Source organism: Amphiura filiformis, chromosome 16 (assembly GCF_039555335.1).
Source record: "Amphiura filiformis chromosome 16, Afil_fr2py, whole genome shotgun sequence".
Classification (NCBI taxonomy): Eukaryota; Metazoa; Echinodermata; class Ophiuroidea; order Amphilepidida; family Amphiuridae; genus Amphiura; species Amphiura filiformis.
In genome coordinates this window covers 14,368,211-14,384,184 of record NC_092643.1, presented here as the reverse complement: position 1 = coordinate 14,384,184, position 15,974 = coordinate 14,368,211, and the positions used below count along the sequence as shown (strand labels likewise).

The following is a 15,974-nucleotide window of genomic DNA, read 5'->3' as shown; positions in this document are numbered from 1 at the left end:
AAACGGGTCAACGTCCCCAGTTAGGCACAGAAAAGCAGAAAAAACATGTCCGTGTTTGCACAGTCCAGTATATGATACCCCTTGATTGGCAAATACAAGTAGGGTTGTGTGGGTGGGGGGTGGGTTGGTGTGTGCATGACTGACAAATTGATAAGCAGATATGCAATGAAGAAGAATATGTGTGCGAAAGTGAGTGTGTGTGGTGTTTTTGTAAATACCGGCAAACAAGGACACAGAGAAACCTGTGTAACTGCTTACACACAGCAACTGCAGAACAGTGGCTCCTGGACGGTGGCTCTAAAGCATAAGCAGCATTTAAAAGCAGTGTAAGCAATGACCCCCTGTTAGGGACTGCAGTTGAGTTATTTAATAGAGTATAAACTCAATAGTGTGGGTCAACATCTGCGGTTGTGGGTGTTTGCATATACTGACAGGGTCTCAGGCAGGATTTGAGGTTTGGGTGTATAAATTCAAAAACCTAGCTTAGTAAATTTAGGCCATGTGGGCAAAAACTGGGTGTGTATTTACAAATTTGGGTGTGTATAAAAACACTCCCTACAGCTACACGGCTGGATGGCGTGGCTGCCTAAGCCCTTGCATCTACATAAATTTACTTCTTCATGACCTTACCTCATATCTTGCTAATAGGTTAGCTCCAGCTCCCATTCCAAATCCGATGAACTTCTTCAATCTACAAACACATTATAAAAACACATTATAACATAGTATTTTTTTTATTAGTTTTCTCAGATTTGAGACAACATGTTATTAAACAGTTTTGCACAAAAATAAAATATTTTCTCTGGGCATAATAAACAATACTTTGCAACGAAAGGTATCTTCAATCTATATTGATATTAACTCAAACAAATTATAGCAGGTTTATTTTTTCTTTGGATATTTCAGATCTCAGACAATTTGGTACACCTTTTGAATACATTTTGTCTCCAGTCAAATGACAAATTGAAGCATAGTTCATTTCTGAGTTTTCTCACGATCTGAGACAATTTTGTAGACATTTTTTAAACCAAACATGCAAATTGCAATATTCAGTTTAGCCATTATAAACACACAATAACTGACAACCTAAAGTAAGAATATTTTAGGGCTTTCACCCATTTTGCTTCACTTTTGACTCAGACTTGGTGGCATTAATACCTCCTAATGGCCGGCTTATGTAGGTTTACACATACGTCATTTTGAATTCTCTTTATATCAAATGTATCATTATAATACAAAATAATGATGCAAATCTCTAAGTTTCATACTTACGCAAAATGTTCCACAACATTTGTGAAAATTTCCGATAATGCCTCCATCTCTGGGTATTGAAAGCTGTACAAGAAACAAAAGGTAATTTATATTAGGCCTGGATTAAGTAACAAGACATGGGTTACAATACATAAAATACTGAAACAATTCCCAAGAACGTCAGTTTAACCCCATCGAACTACCTGCCGATTGGCCAAAAAGAAGTTTTCATTATCAGGAACATTGTTAGAATAATTTCACCACACAAAAAAATGGGGGTGAATTATTTGCAAAGCTCCATTCTAATTGGTGATTTAAATGAAGATATCATGTAATTGACCAATCAGAGGTATTAATATTAGATCGGCAGGTAGTGCTCAGGGGGTTAATGCATACTTTGACATTTGTTGAGGTGTCAACTTGTGGGATCAATATGCTGCAAAAATATTTTGATAACAAGCACACAATAGGAAGCAATTAAACACTCTGACACATAACTGGTGAAATGTGTACATCAGGCTACACTAGGATCCACAATATGCTAATCTATCAGGGGCACAGTTCTATAACCCCAATACATTTGCACATATCATTGAATGACCTTTGTAAATTTGAGTACAAAAACTCATACTCGACAACATGAGGTCAAATTTTGCACTCTGATTGTTTAATTGAGGTTATTGAACTATGCCATTGGGATGAGGCTATTGTGGTCCATAGTGCTAGCAGCTACACAATAAAACGCTGCTTCTATTTCATAAAACAAACGTGCCCCTCAAATAATGTATCTTATACTCTCGCTTGCATAACACTCGAATAATATACCATTACAAATACACCAATGTTGATATGTGTTGAGTTGAAAATGTCAGATAAATTTATAAAGGCTTTGCATCACATCATCGCTGTCAAAAACTAGTATAAAGCTAACATACTAAATCAAATGGGTTGTTGCATTTAAAATCCACACTCCCTGTGGAAGAATTTAGATATATCCAGTGTTCGATTTTCATCTATTTTTTTGTGTAGCAAAAATTGCTACTCACTTTCAGATTTGAGTAGCAATTCCAAAATTTTGAGTAGCAGTTTGTTTTCACCATATTTTATCGATTTTTTGTATTTTCTTATCTTCTCACAGATTACTCAATCCCAGTACTCAATGCTTAAAAAAATGTTATGCAACTGCAGTGTTGCAGACCGAATGTGGTTCAAAATTCGGCACCTAAACTTCCTAAGCTGATTATCGAACACTGGATATATCTTCCACAGGGAGAGACTAAGTTTCGAATGAAATGAACACATTAGGCAGCTCCATTTGAATTCCATACACTCTCTGAGAAAGATTCATCCTGAATCTTCCACAGAGGATGGGTGAGTTTCAATTTCAAATAGAGTTAGCTAATAAGCCAATTCCATTTGAAATCTCCCATGGAAGATATTTCCCCAAATCTTGCACAGGGGGAGTGTGGACTTTAAAAGGATTGGCCCAATTCAGATGCAAGAAATAACAGGATCCATTTGAATACTTCCTAGAGCTAATTCTAAAACAGAAAAGAATGATGACATAGTGAGAATTCCATATGTAACTATCAAGAAAAATGTTAAAGCCTAATGTCAAAAATATCAAATTTCAACTTTTTAAAATGCTACATTTTGATGCAAACCCCATGAAACTTGAACACATATGATTACTAACTTATAGACAATCGGTTTCGGAAATTTTAGCACCTTTTTTCCCCAAGCAACATTAGACTGATTTCACAGCAAATTGTATCAAGTGTATTTTCCAAATGTACTACAATTAACAATAAAACAAATACTGTAAAACAAGTTAATTTCGCGAGCAATTTAATTCTGCGGGACATAATGGTAAATTGAAAGGCAGGATTAAACGAAGGAAGTCGGAAGAAAGAAAACAAAGGGGAAAAGATGTTTTAACAAATGACAGAAAACCCAGCAGGCATTCAAGTAGACAGACGGTGCAACAAAAGGACAAAAATTTTCAATTCACAGAATTGGTGCAGTAGAACATATTTCTATGTACACTTGCCAACCACTGCTCTGAATGCTCTCTTTAACAAATTTGAAGACGAACCCTATAAAACGATTACATAGACATGTCCCTAGTATGCAAACCAATACCACATATACAGCAGCACTAAGCTTCCATTTCCTGCCATTTAACTTCTTCATCTGAATCACTGCACTCTATTTGTGAATACATCTCAGTTGGTATAATAACATCCTCCACTTGAGTGTTTTGAGTTCACATACTGGGATATAGCACAATATACAAGTTTGTCATTTTCATCTTTTTAAAGTTCAGTATCAATTTTTCATTAATGTGGCAAAATAAATAGTTTAATTATGGTGATTTAACATTATGCTTCACTGCAGGGTACTCAGCAAACTAAACTTCAACAATTTATTCTGCTGTCACCATCATTCCCTTCAATCATAAATGGTACACCTGTAGCACAGCATTTCAATTACCCCCAACAGCTCCCCATTACACCTGAGTGGGGAGAGGCAAGTAAGGCTATAAGCATCTTGCTCAAGAGCATAACATAATGGTACTGCAGGTGTTTCAACCCAAGTCAAAGCCTTAACGCCTGCATGCTGTGCCATCATCCCTCCACAAACCTCATACTTGATTGCAACAATTTTCAAGATACCTGCAATAGTTTACATTGTAGTACCCATTAAATCTTTGAACAAGTTCATTAGGAATGTTGAAATCAACTGTGAATTTTGTTTATCACATGTGAACAATTCCAACTGAAAACGAAGGTGATTTACTCACATGTTAGTGATGTTTCACCACTATGCTAATGGTGAAACAGTCAGATGTGATGAATTGCTAGTCTGATGAAACTGTTCATAATGATCAAAATTCACAATTGTACTTGTACCCATTACTTTTTGGCCCCCACACATAAGTGGGGCTTATCATCCAGATGGTTACCTGTTTCTTTGTTTGGTTCTTTGTTTGGCTGGCATTATTTGCATATTGCATATTATTTTTATTTGCTGTATACTTTTGTGGCATGTTATTTGCATATTTATGAATATTTATGAGCTTATTTGCATATTGCATATTATTTTTATTAACAAACCTTTGTTATTTACACACCTTTGTGTGGGGGCCACCTTAATTACGAACTGCTTAATTCTAGTTTTAGTTTTTTACCAATACAACTTACTTCTGAATACACCCATAATACCCACTGCTTTGGGAGCAAGACATTTGTGTAAATATATTACAAACAACCCCTACTATCCCATCTCAATTTTCTTCAAAAAATGTCTACAAATTTCATTACACAAACTTATTTAGAGTGTGCACTCCTTTGATATCTGTTCCTCAAATGTACATCTCAAAGACTTCAATATACATACATCGCTCTGGTTGCTCAGAGTGAATCTAAACATGTTATTCTCCCCTTTTACGTGTTTTGCCTTCTTTGACAGTTCCTTTACTTTCCCCCTTTCCCACTCTTACTATAATATGCACATATTCTGTACAACCTACTGGCAAAACATTTGATCAGAATTTGCACAGACTTTTAAAAAGGTAAGCTTACAAAAGGTACTAAACACATTTAGCATGAATGGGCTATTTCAGTTGAATCTACACACTCCCCCCTATGAAATACCTTAATCTCCCACACAGGGAGTGTAGATTTCAAAATGGAGTCACCCATTCAGGTATTCCCATTTGAAATTCACACTCCTTGTGTGGAAGATTAAGGTCATGTCTTCCATAGGGGGATATGGATTTCAACGAAAATAGCCCAATGTCATCTCAGTGTTAGAAAGAGAATCTGTTTTTCAAATTAACTCTGACTTGCACTTATTTTAAGCACAAATTGCTCACTTGCAGACACGAGAGTGCAAACAAGTGGCAGAGTCCTATGGTGAAACCATTCTCCGGTAAGGGAATCTGCCCAATTATAGAGGCCCTATTTCAAGATCTGGTGCATAAACAGCAGGTACTTTTTGTCCCTTTATCCATTGTCTGCGATGTCATTAAGGCATGATCTGATCCGCTCAGACTAAAGTTGGAAATGTTGAAAATTAAGTTATTATTCTAACCAACTTGCTCAGTACCTAAGCTTACTACTGGTGTTGAAATCCCTTAGTCTCTGACACACTTGGTTGCAAAGTCAAGAGCTTCTTAAATGTCTAATTTCTAATGTTTTTTTTTAAAATTATATTTTGCTCCTTATTAATTTGCCCAGATATCTTAATTTTTTACCAATGACGATCAAAATTAATTTGCTAATGCCTAGATTAGCAGGGGGTACTCACATGTAAAGGTGGCATGGGTACAATGTATGTGCTGTCAAGGATCCCTTTTTCAGGCTTGTCAGCATGCAGCAATTCCAAAGACCCCCATTTGGAGATCATTCTCCAGTTCTTTAAAACTCCCACAATTGTAGCTCTTTACCTCAAATTTGGAAAAAGTTCCAGAACCTATAATTTGGCTGAATTTTACTTCACTAGACCCCTCCCAAAAATGTGTTGAAATTTCAGTTCAGAAGCCCCTTTTTTTTCTGAAAATCAGTTCTCAGTTCCGAAAGTGTGCTGCACATCTCTAAACAAAAATTTAAGTAGAGTTGCCCCCCCCCCTGGTTTTATTTCTGAAATATAATTCAGTTGGATCATTTTTAATGTCCAATTTCCATATACATTTTTCTCAAAAAACAACAACAACAAAAAGACCAAAAAAAAAGGAAAAACCCAATAATTTTTATGTGTAAACAGATGAGTTTGGTTTGCTTGTGACATTTTTCTTTGCTGTTGCCTGAAAAAGACTGGATAAAATTAGATAGGCTTTTAGCCTCATGCATATATCCAAGTTTAAAAAAAGAATCCCATGCCGAGGTAAAAACTGTTGTATATATAGTAAGAGCGGATTTACTGTGTGCTCACTTCTTTAACCCATTCTTAATTTAATAGGTGTCAAGTGGTGGTGTCACCATTAAGTTATTACAAAATTCTAAATAAAATCACATTAGTTTACAATTAATACCAGTATTGCAATTTACAGGATCATATTTTCAACTAGCAATGATTTCAAATGAGTACAAACAGTCATACACTTGGGTTAACGCTTTTTCAAATAGCAATACGAATAGTTTTGATTAAATTCGGTGACTTACACAACTAGGAAACCATAACTACACATGTGGAGTTAAAAAGGCAGGCAGCAAATACCACCATCCTACAGTAAAACACAGTATCTACCATGTTATATACTTGTAGATACAGTATTTACTCATGGAGGGCAGATTGACTGCAGGGAGAAAATGAGAGCCTGAGTGTGAGAAAAAAGGCTGGCAAAATCAATAAAAAGTGGAATTTGGAGGTGTACGACGGCGATAGGATTTCTTGTCGGGTGACTACGGGAAATAAATATTTAGAGGTACATATTGCGTGTTATTCCGCTATGCTGCACATACACCACATGTTGATGGTGAAATTTGTAAATTTCATATGTGAATCCAAAAATAGAGCAGGAAAAAATTGAGTGAAGTTAGAATATCTGCACATTGCCAAGAAGATAACCCTTAGAGCAGACAACATTTAAGATATAATTTGGAGTTTTCATATTACAAAACCAAACTTTTGAACACTGACCTGACAGTTTCGTATGTCTTGGACGACATACTTCCTCAGAGTGATTGGTATCCCATCATCCTCTTAGCTGCTGGTAACACAGCTCCATCCCCAGGGGCGTGGTCTTGAGGAGAGGGTCATACACATGACTGAGATGATAGGCCCCCTCGTCTCTGTTCATGACGGTAGGACCTCTCTTGCGAATCCATATTGATTCTCTGATGAAGCAGTACTCGCATCACACTCCTTCTGTAACACTTTTGTATCGTCCCAGTTTATTACATGGTTCTGTTGAATAGCATGATCTGCTATGGCTGACTTGCTTTGTTCTGTGACCGACTCTTTTCTGGTCTTTTCTTTGTGTATGACCCTCTCCTCAAGACCACGCCCCCTGGGGATGGAGCTGTGTTACCAGCAGCTAAGAGGATGATGGGATACCAATCACTCTGAGGAAGTATGTCGTCCAAGACATACGAAACTGTCAGGTCAGTGTTCAAAAGTTTGGTTTTGTAATATGAAAACTCCAAATTATAATTATCTACAAACCTGATGAATCTCTTCACATGTTTAAGAAGTAATTATGGACAAAACACCGTGAAAATCGTGCGTGACTTAGAAGGTGTAGGGAAAAAGATCGCCCGTCACAGAAACCACCTCGTATTCACACTCCGCTGTAAAGAATTGCGTATCACACCACGGAGCCTCAGATTGAAATGTCCGATCAAGACGAACCGAGCCAGAGAAATAATAGAAAAAGCACAACATCAGCTTCTCCGGGAACGGATCCGAGTAACCAACAACCGGATTAATGATTTTAAACAGCAGAAATCGCGTCTAGAAAATGACATTTCTTCCCGGGTTACCGACGACATCAAAAATCAGGTGACTGATCGTGTGACCCGGAAAACTGAGAATGAATTTCAGAAAACAAAATGGCGTCATACACAAAAGTTGGATCGGCTGATAGAGAAATCTCGCTCCCCGATTAATAATCGTAGGAATACAGCAGAAAACCCGGAGCTAGGAGGAGAACAACTAAAAAATGGGTCGTCAATCTGTCCAAATATAAGCTTACTCAACCGCAAAAGTCCGTACTCGCTAAGGGGCTGAATTTTGCACCCTCGCCGGCTGTGTTACCACATGAGGAATACATCGTCGCTGACGGAGCTAGCATGTAGAAAACTACCCAGCAGCGAAGCAGCTGTACTGAGATCGGAGATGGCAGGTGTTCTACGCAGTGCAAAAATACCCAAACAGAACATCACTAAAGAGGAAAGACAGGCGATTCATGAGCTTCGTAAAGAGAAGTCCATCATAGTGCTCCCGGCTGACAAAGGCAAAGCAACTGTTGTTATGCAGGCTGATGAGTATGATCAAAAATTACAAGGCATGCTTAGCGATGAAAAGACTTACGAACTACTTGGTCGTGATCCCACCCCACGCTACAAACGTCAACTTGTAAGCATTTTAAGTAGGTTAAAGAAAGAAGAGAAGATCACCAAATCGCAGTATGACCATCTGTTTCCGACAGCAGAAAATGTGCCAAGAATCTACGGAACACCCAAGATCCACAAGGAAGGCAACAAAGTGAGACCTATAGTGGATTACACTGGTTCGATCAGCTACAACACATCCAGAGCGCTAGCAGACATCTTAGCCCCCTTGTTGGACAGACGGAACACCATGTAAAGAACTCCAAACAGCTTGTCAAGATTTAGCTCAGGTGTACATAGAGGAGGGGGAGATTTTTAATTCTCACGACGTTGTGTCGCTCTTCACCAATACGCCGGTGGATAAATCGCCGAGGTCATCAAACAACGACTGCAGAAAGACAAGTCTCTTAAACAAAGAACTCTGCTCTCAGTTGAAGATGTTATGGAACTCCTTGCTTTTGTGCTTACCACAACATACTTCTCGCTTAGGGGCAAGATATACAGACAATTATTTGGTGCAGCCATGGGCAGCCCTGTGTCTCCAATCACAGCCAATCTGTATATGGAATTCTTAGAAGAGCAAGCCATCGCTACAGCCCCCATAGAGTGTAAGCCTAGGCTGTGGAAGAGGTATGTCGACGACATCCTTGAAATAGTGAAAGACAATCAAGTTGACAACCTCACAGACCATCTCAATAACACTGATCCAACAGACAGTATAAAGTTCACCAACGAGAAGGAAGAGCAGGGTCGCATCCCGTTTTTAGACACACTCATCGTCAGAAAAGAGGATGGCTCAGTCAAATTACTGGTTTACCGTGAAGGCGCACCCACACGGACCAGTATCTCAACTTTAGCTCCCACCACCCCATATATCACAAGCTGGGGGTAGTTCGCACATTACTTGATAGAATGGACAAGATCGTCACAGAACCAGAAGACAGGCAAAAAGAGGAAGACAACATCAAGAAGGCATTGAAGATGTGCGGCTACCCAGAGTGGACTGTTGAATCTGTCAAAAAGAAGATCAGAGACAAACCTGCTAAATCCTCCAAAACTAAAACCAAAGACTCCGTCGCAACAAACCAAGGGTTTGGTAGTTATACCATTCTTGGAAGGTGTGGCTGAGAGAGCCAATCGGGTGTTTAGGAAGCATAACATTGCCACCGCCATGAAGCCGAACACCTCATTGAGGAAGCTGTTGGTGCACCCGAAGGACAAAATAGATTCGCTTGATAAAACGGACTGTATCTATGAAATACCGTGCCAAAACTGTGACAGCACCTATTGCGGGGAGAAACCGCCGAAAATTAAACACCCGGCTGAAGGAACATCAGAAAGAAACAGAAAAATTGGAAAGGAGCAAAAAAAAGAACTTTACGCGCCAGACCAGAAAAGAGTCGGTCACAGAACAAAGCAAGTCAGCCATAGCAGATCATGCTATTCAACAGAACCATGTAATAAACTGGGACGATACAAAAGTGTTACAGAAGGAGTGTGATGCAGTACTCGCTTCATCAGAGAATCAATATGGATTCGCAAGAGAGGTCCTACCGTCATGAACAGAGACGAGGGGCCTATCATCTCAGTCATGTGTATGACCCTCTCCTCAAGACCACGCCCCTGGGGATGGAGCTGTGTTACCAGCAGCTAAGAGGATGATGGGATACCAATCACTCTGAGGAAGTATGTCGTCCAAGACATACTGAAACTGTCAGGTCAGTGTTCAAAAGTTTGGTTTTGTAATATGAAAACTCCAAATTATAATTATCTACAAACCTGATGAATCTCTTCACAACATTTAAGATGATTGAAAATAAATATCTCTCCTGCATTTTATCATGTGAGTTACCTGGCCCTTTTCTTCTGGAAAATAGTTTAAAAGTAGATTTTCTGTTTTTAAAGGGCCAATTTAACACATTTTGTCTAATACATTTCAGTAAAGTTGTAATTTTGAAACCCACAAACTTTTCTGAAAATTACTTCCTTTGAGCTCCTATTATAAGGCCCAACTTACATTAAAGGTGGGTGGTCAGAATTTTTCATATTCTGTTATCTATCTTACATTGAGGCCTACCATGATCCATCCATTTCCATACTGTGAGATGTACCGTATTGCTACAACAGTTTTTGATGATAAGCAAAAATGTGTACAGTATAACAATGTCCCATACTTCAGGTGGTGGTTACTACTTTTTACCCTGTTTTTGTCATAAATATCTAAACAAAACATATTTCAGCTGTTAAATTTTTACTGGAAGATTAATGAGATACATTTAAAGTTTCTTCCAATACTAAAATCTCAATTTGAAAAGGGGGGGATGTGGGTATCGATCTGGACGCGTCTCTTTAAGCATATGGCAAATCATCTGCTTTCTGCCCACTTGACCAACTTAAAATAATGTGCATCTCATTGGAAATCTACACCACCTGTGAAAGATGACACTGCTATGCTTAGCCTCAATTCAAGACTTTGCACCATGTTTAACAATGTAGCTGGAATACTTTGCCTATTTACACTTAACAATTTTGAAATCTTATATTCAGGTTAGATTTGACATAATTTGTCTCCTACAAATTGAGAAATTTTTGTAAAATTCCAAAATCTTCCATACTTTTTCTCCTGTATTTTGTTGTTGTTGGATCTGTAATCGCTTAGCTGTTGAAAATGGTTGGAATTTCAAATCTTCCTCATGGGGTATGGCTCCCAATGATACACCCCAACATATGCCAGACAATGTTGGTACACAAGATCCGTAAGTAAGATTTCTAGACCCTTCCCCCTCCCCAGGTATTTCACGCTACACTTACCCTTCTGGTAGTTGTGCTGCCCCTTGCTCTTGGCCTGGAGCATTGACATGGTACACACAGAAGTTGTGCAGTATGGGCTGCATGTCACTGAAATTGAAGAACCCTTGGAAGCATGAAACATCTGAAAAATAAACACATTGGGTATTTTTTATGATCTGATACATGTTTATGTGACTGATTTTGTTGGGTAAAAGAAGAGAACTTTCCTACTATATATTGTAATTAATTAACGTACAGCTTACTTGGTGACAAACTGGGCGAAATTTGCAAAACTACACTGCATTGTGATCATTTTGGTTGTGGTTCAGGTCAAAGATTAGTATGACTGAAATAATTGGCTAACCAATGAAAGGATCCATTTGTTTATCCAATGAAGGGAGGGGTTACTGGTTGGACCTCCAGATTGGGCAAAATGTTCACACATCCCTTCCCACCTGCAACTTGTCCTCATTTTAGGATAAGAGCTTGTACCTCTCTGCAGCTGACATTATCCACATGATGAAAGAGCTAGTATTTTGGTGCATTTTTAGTAATTGTTCCATGCATAAAACATACCTAATAAGTATAATTTTGCCCTAAAGGACACTTAAGTTTTAGCCTCCTCAATCTTTTGTGTGTTCCCCCATATGATCTCATTCCTGTATGGCTTAACATTGTCAACATGCTGTCATTACAATAGCCCAGCAAATACTTTGTTCTCCACATATTATTTTATTCTACATCATAATGCATCTTTCTATTACATATATGGCTTTCATTTGATTTCATTGCAACATCGCCGTAAACCATATACACCATTATCTTCATTAAAAATAAATTTTACATAAATTCCATTTCTATTTCTATTACTTCAATGCACGCATGCTTAAATCCACACCTTCTGAGAGAGCAGCACTTGTTATTAAGCATTCTTAAGATAGGCAAAACAAAAAGCACTGGAAATTGAGATCTTAATTTTCTGCATCTTAACAAATTTCATGCCTCATCATTTCTTTCAAGTACTCTTAACATCTGTACAACGTGCAGTTGGTATTAATCATTTCGCTATTCAATTCTATTTTCTGCCTCCAAACCTTTCATCAAATTCAAGTGAAAAGTGATGAAGATGATCATTTTGATGGAGCACATCAGGGAATTTTAACCTTTTCTTTCTATGGATGTCAACTGAAGATGGAATTACAGAGTGTTGATAATCACTTATGGAAGGAAGTTTAACTCTGTCTCTCTTAGCAAATTTCTATTGGTCTTACAGTATTATTCCTGCTGTGAAGTATGCTCTACACAAGCTTGTTGAGTCTTGAATGTGTTCTACTGCAACAAAATATCAGAGAAATACTGACACTGCAGACATTTTTCTGATTTATGACAATATTTTTGCAACCCAAAGAATTGATTTTCAAACATTGTACAATAGCAGTGAAGATTTCACATCTTGTCATCTCCCTGTATCATTCAAGTAGTTTCTACATCTATAAAACCTGCAGTTGGTATTAATCTTCTCCCTTAGATTCAATTCTATTTTTGCCTCCTAAGCCTTTTATCACTTGCACATGAAAGTGATGAAGATGATCATTTTGATGGAGTACATCAGAGAATTTTAACCTTTTCTTTCTGTAGATGTCATCTGGAGATGGAATTAAAGAGTGTTGATGATCACCTATGGGTATATATCAGGGGATTTTATTTTCTCTCTCTTGCTCCCTCTCTCTTTAGCATGTTTCCATTGGTCTTATAGTATTATTCCAGCAGAGAAAGTAAACTCTAGAAAAGATTGTTGAGTGTTGAATGTGTTGCACCAAATATCGGACAGCAGTGTCAGTATCAGGGAAACACTTTTGACATTTTTCTGATTTATGACAATATTTTTGCAACCCAAAGAATTGATTTTCAAACATTATACAATAGCAGTGAAGATTTCACATCTTGTCATCTCAGGTCCTTCCCTGTCTCATTCAAGTACTTTCTACGTCTATAAAACCTGCAGTTGGTATTAATCTTTCCCTTAGATTCAATTCTATTTTTGCCTCCTAAGCAATTTATCACTTGCACATGAAAGTGATGAAGATGATGATTTTGATGGAGTACATCAAGGCATTTTAACCTGTTCTTTCTGTAGATGTCATCTGGAGATGAGAATTACAGATCACTTTAGGAACCAGAAATTAGCTACATGCATTTGAATGGGGCTTAAAGGGGCATTTCGTGATCCACAGCCTCATCCCCCCACTTTTCCCCAAAAAAGTTGAGATTTTTACACCACTGGATACCTCTTGCTACATAATGTTTATGTACCAAATATTTCTTGCAGATTAATTCGTTTAGCAAAAATATCGCCAAATTTGAATTTCGTTCTGGTGCACCAGAACAAAATTACAACACATTGTCTATGGAGCAGTGTAATACACATAATCATGCATAACTCGCAAACGCAAAATCGGAATCAACAGAAATTTTGGAAATAAGCTTTTTTCGTGGATATTTACTGAAAAATGTCATAAAAAGAGGATGCTAGGATCACGAAATCCTCCTTTAACTTGGTCAATATTGACCTGTTTTCCTTGGTTTTTTAATTTTTTTAATTTCAAAAATACCTAATGACAATTTTAATGACTTAGGCCTATACTTCACTTTTAGGCATTTTACACATAATTTAAATTTTTTCATACTTTTGCTGGGATCACTGAATAAGCCTTGAAGTCAAATTTACTTTTAGGACAATACTGATCAGAGTTGGGTAAGAGATTTAAATAATGCATCTCACATACAAAAGGCACTTATGAATCTTTGATGACTATGACAATTTAATGATACTGTAGAATGGAACATTTGTTTATAAATGCCTAGAAGGACTGTAAGCTTTCTTGTTAAATTGAATGTACATATTTTATGCAGTTCATCCTCCCTTTACAAATAAAATATACACTTGAAGGGCCTTTTCCATTCTTTTTATCAAGAAGAGGAATCAGTTTTAAAAAAAAAAGAAGAAGACTTACTTATTTTTTCCATTCTATTACAAAATACTAGTGGGTAACCATAATCATTCTCAATATCACCGCGCTGATATTTTTCTACGCATCAGCAGGGACCATGCCACTACAAAATCATTCAATTATGGGGTACCGTATGTTCTCTAATGAACACCCCAGGGTGTAACATTATCAAAAGGGAGCATTTAGAAGTTAAATTTGAATTTTCCACAAATTTTCAATGAAAAAACACTCAGGCGAAATCGTAAAATAGAACTTCTGGTTTGAAATACAACATGGTGCTGCCTATATCAGTAAATTCTAGATGAGATCTGTAAGCGCATTTTTATGCAAGCTTGTGATTTATTTAGTAAATACATAATATGATAATTTTATATCCAAAATTGTGGTGATGAAATGGATGAAAAATTAATGTTAGAATAGGGTTTGTGTTTGTCCATGCAATGTTGCGATCATGACATGCCAGTTTTAAGTTTACTTACTTACAATCTTACATGCTATGGTATGGAGAGTTCTATCAAATTTGTCAGGAAGGCATGTTTATTTGAGGGTTCTTTTCATCACAAAAACTACGAGCTGGGCATTTATAAGATGGGGCATCAATTAGAGAATATACAGTTGCACTGTCTATGAAATTCAGAAAAAAGGGATACTTTGGGAATCTGGTAATTTAATGCAACATCCATCAGATTTAAAAAGGAATCAACAAATATTTCAGATGCAAAAAGATATAAATTAACATCCATACACACAACTTGAACTATTGGGCCTATTGTTTTCAGGCTGCCTGCGGCCATATCAATGTAGGCATTCATTTTCTTGAACTATTAAACTTATTAATTTATGTTGCAGAATAATCATGGTTATACCCACTAGTTTTGAATGTGGGGCACACAAAATGATAAAGGAAATGGTCATTATTCTTTATCTAAGCTATAAATAAGGAGTATTTTGCTACTGCTGAAAAAGTATAACAAGAAGAAAGTTTTAAAAGGAACCACACAGTTTTTTTATTTTTTCCCAAATATCCCCGAGTCAAAATTTTGTTACTTAAAAACCAACAAACTCTTAATTTCACAAAAATCACACTTCAACACTAAATGCCTTGCAACCAAAATGCAACATAACGGCAATTCAATCCTTTTAATCGAATCTTCACTCTCCTACGTTTACCCTCTGAATGTCACCTTTTTACCAACTTAAATCACAATACAACGCAATGAAGTATGTGTTTCGACACAGCCCATTTTCAATAAACAAGAGCGTAAAATGATACAGCTGGAGACTAGATCGCAGCGATGCCGCAGGCGCTGCGCGGCATTGGGTCTGTGAAAACAACCCTACATAGAGGCATTACATCTGATAATGTGTCCCCTTGATGGGGTGTTTACTCCTCGCTATTTGTGCCGCAATATTTCATTTCAAGTGCCCAAATATGCAACAATTACTTGATCAAAGCCAGCAATGGATTTTGTTCTTGCGTTGAGTGCCTGACAGGCGCCATTAGTTCATTTGATTCGTTTTGTTTAAACTAATGGGAAACATGCCTCTTGGCACTTACAACACATTATGATTGTCTTTGCCACACAAATAGATAAAGAGCTATTTGGACCTTGTTTTTCTTTCATCGTTTTCTTTTACCAACTGTGAGATACAATTCTGAGATATTTTACCCCGAAAATTTTTTTAAGACTTTTCTTAAGAAGCACTTGACCAATTAAGATGGTACATTTGCACTAAAACATCAAATGTATCTGTTTCTGCCCAGAGTTACAAAATAATTCTTTGTTTCAATATAAACACTCTGTATCAAAATGATGAAAAACCACTTTAAGGTGGTACTAGACCCCCTGATAAATTTTGTGACTAA

The 15,974-nt window shown here is 37.2% G+C and overlaps 1 protein-coding gene across 3 annotated transcripts in view; it reads right to left on the bottom strand.

Annotated features, from left to right (window-relative positions):
- The window catches only part of LOC140135605 (protein NDRG3-like), a 102,308-nt gene that overhangs the window by 27,488 nt on the left and 58,846 nt on the right, over positions 1 to 15,974 (bottom strand). For all 3 annotated transcript variants that reach the window (XM_072157148.1, XM_072157149.1, XM_072157150.1), the window contains 3 exons: positions 11,118 to 11,238; positions 1,273 to 1,335; positions 631 to 691 (listed from right to left, as the gene is read on the bottom strand). In XM_072157148.1, the coding sequence (XP_072013249.1) occupies positions 631 to 691; positions 1,273 to 1,335; positions 11,118 to 11,238 (245 nt within the window). The remainder of the gene's footprint in view (positions 1 to 630; positions 692 to 1,272; positions 1,336 to 11,117; positions 11,239 to 15,974) is intronic.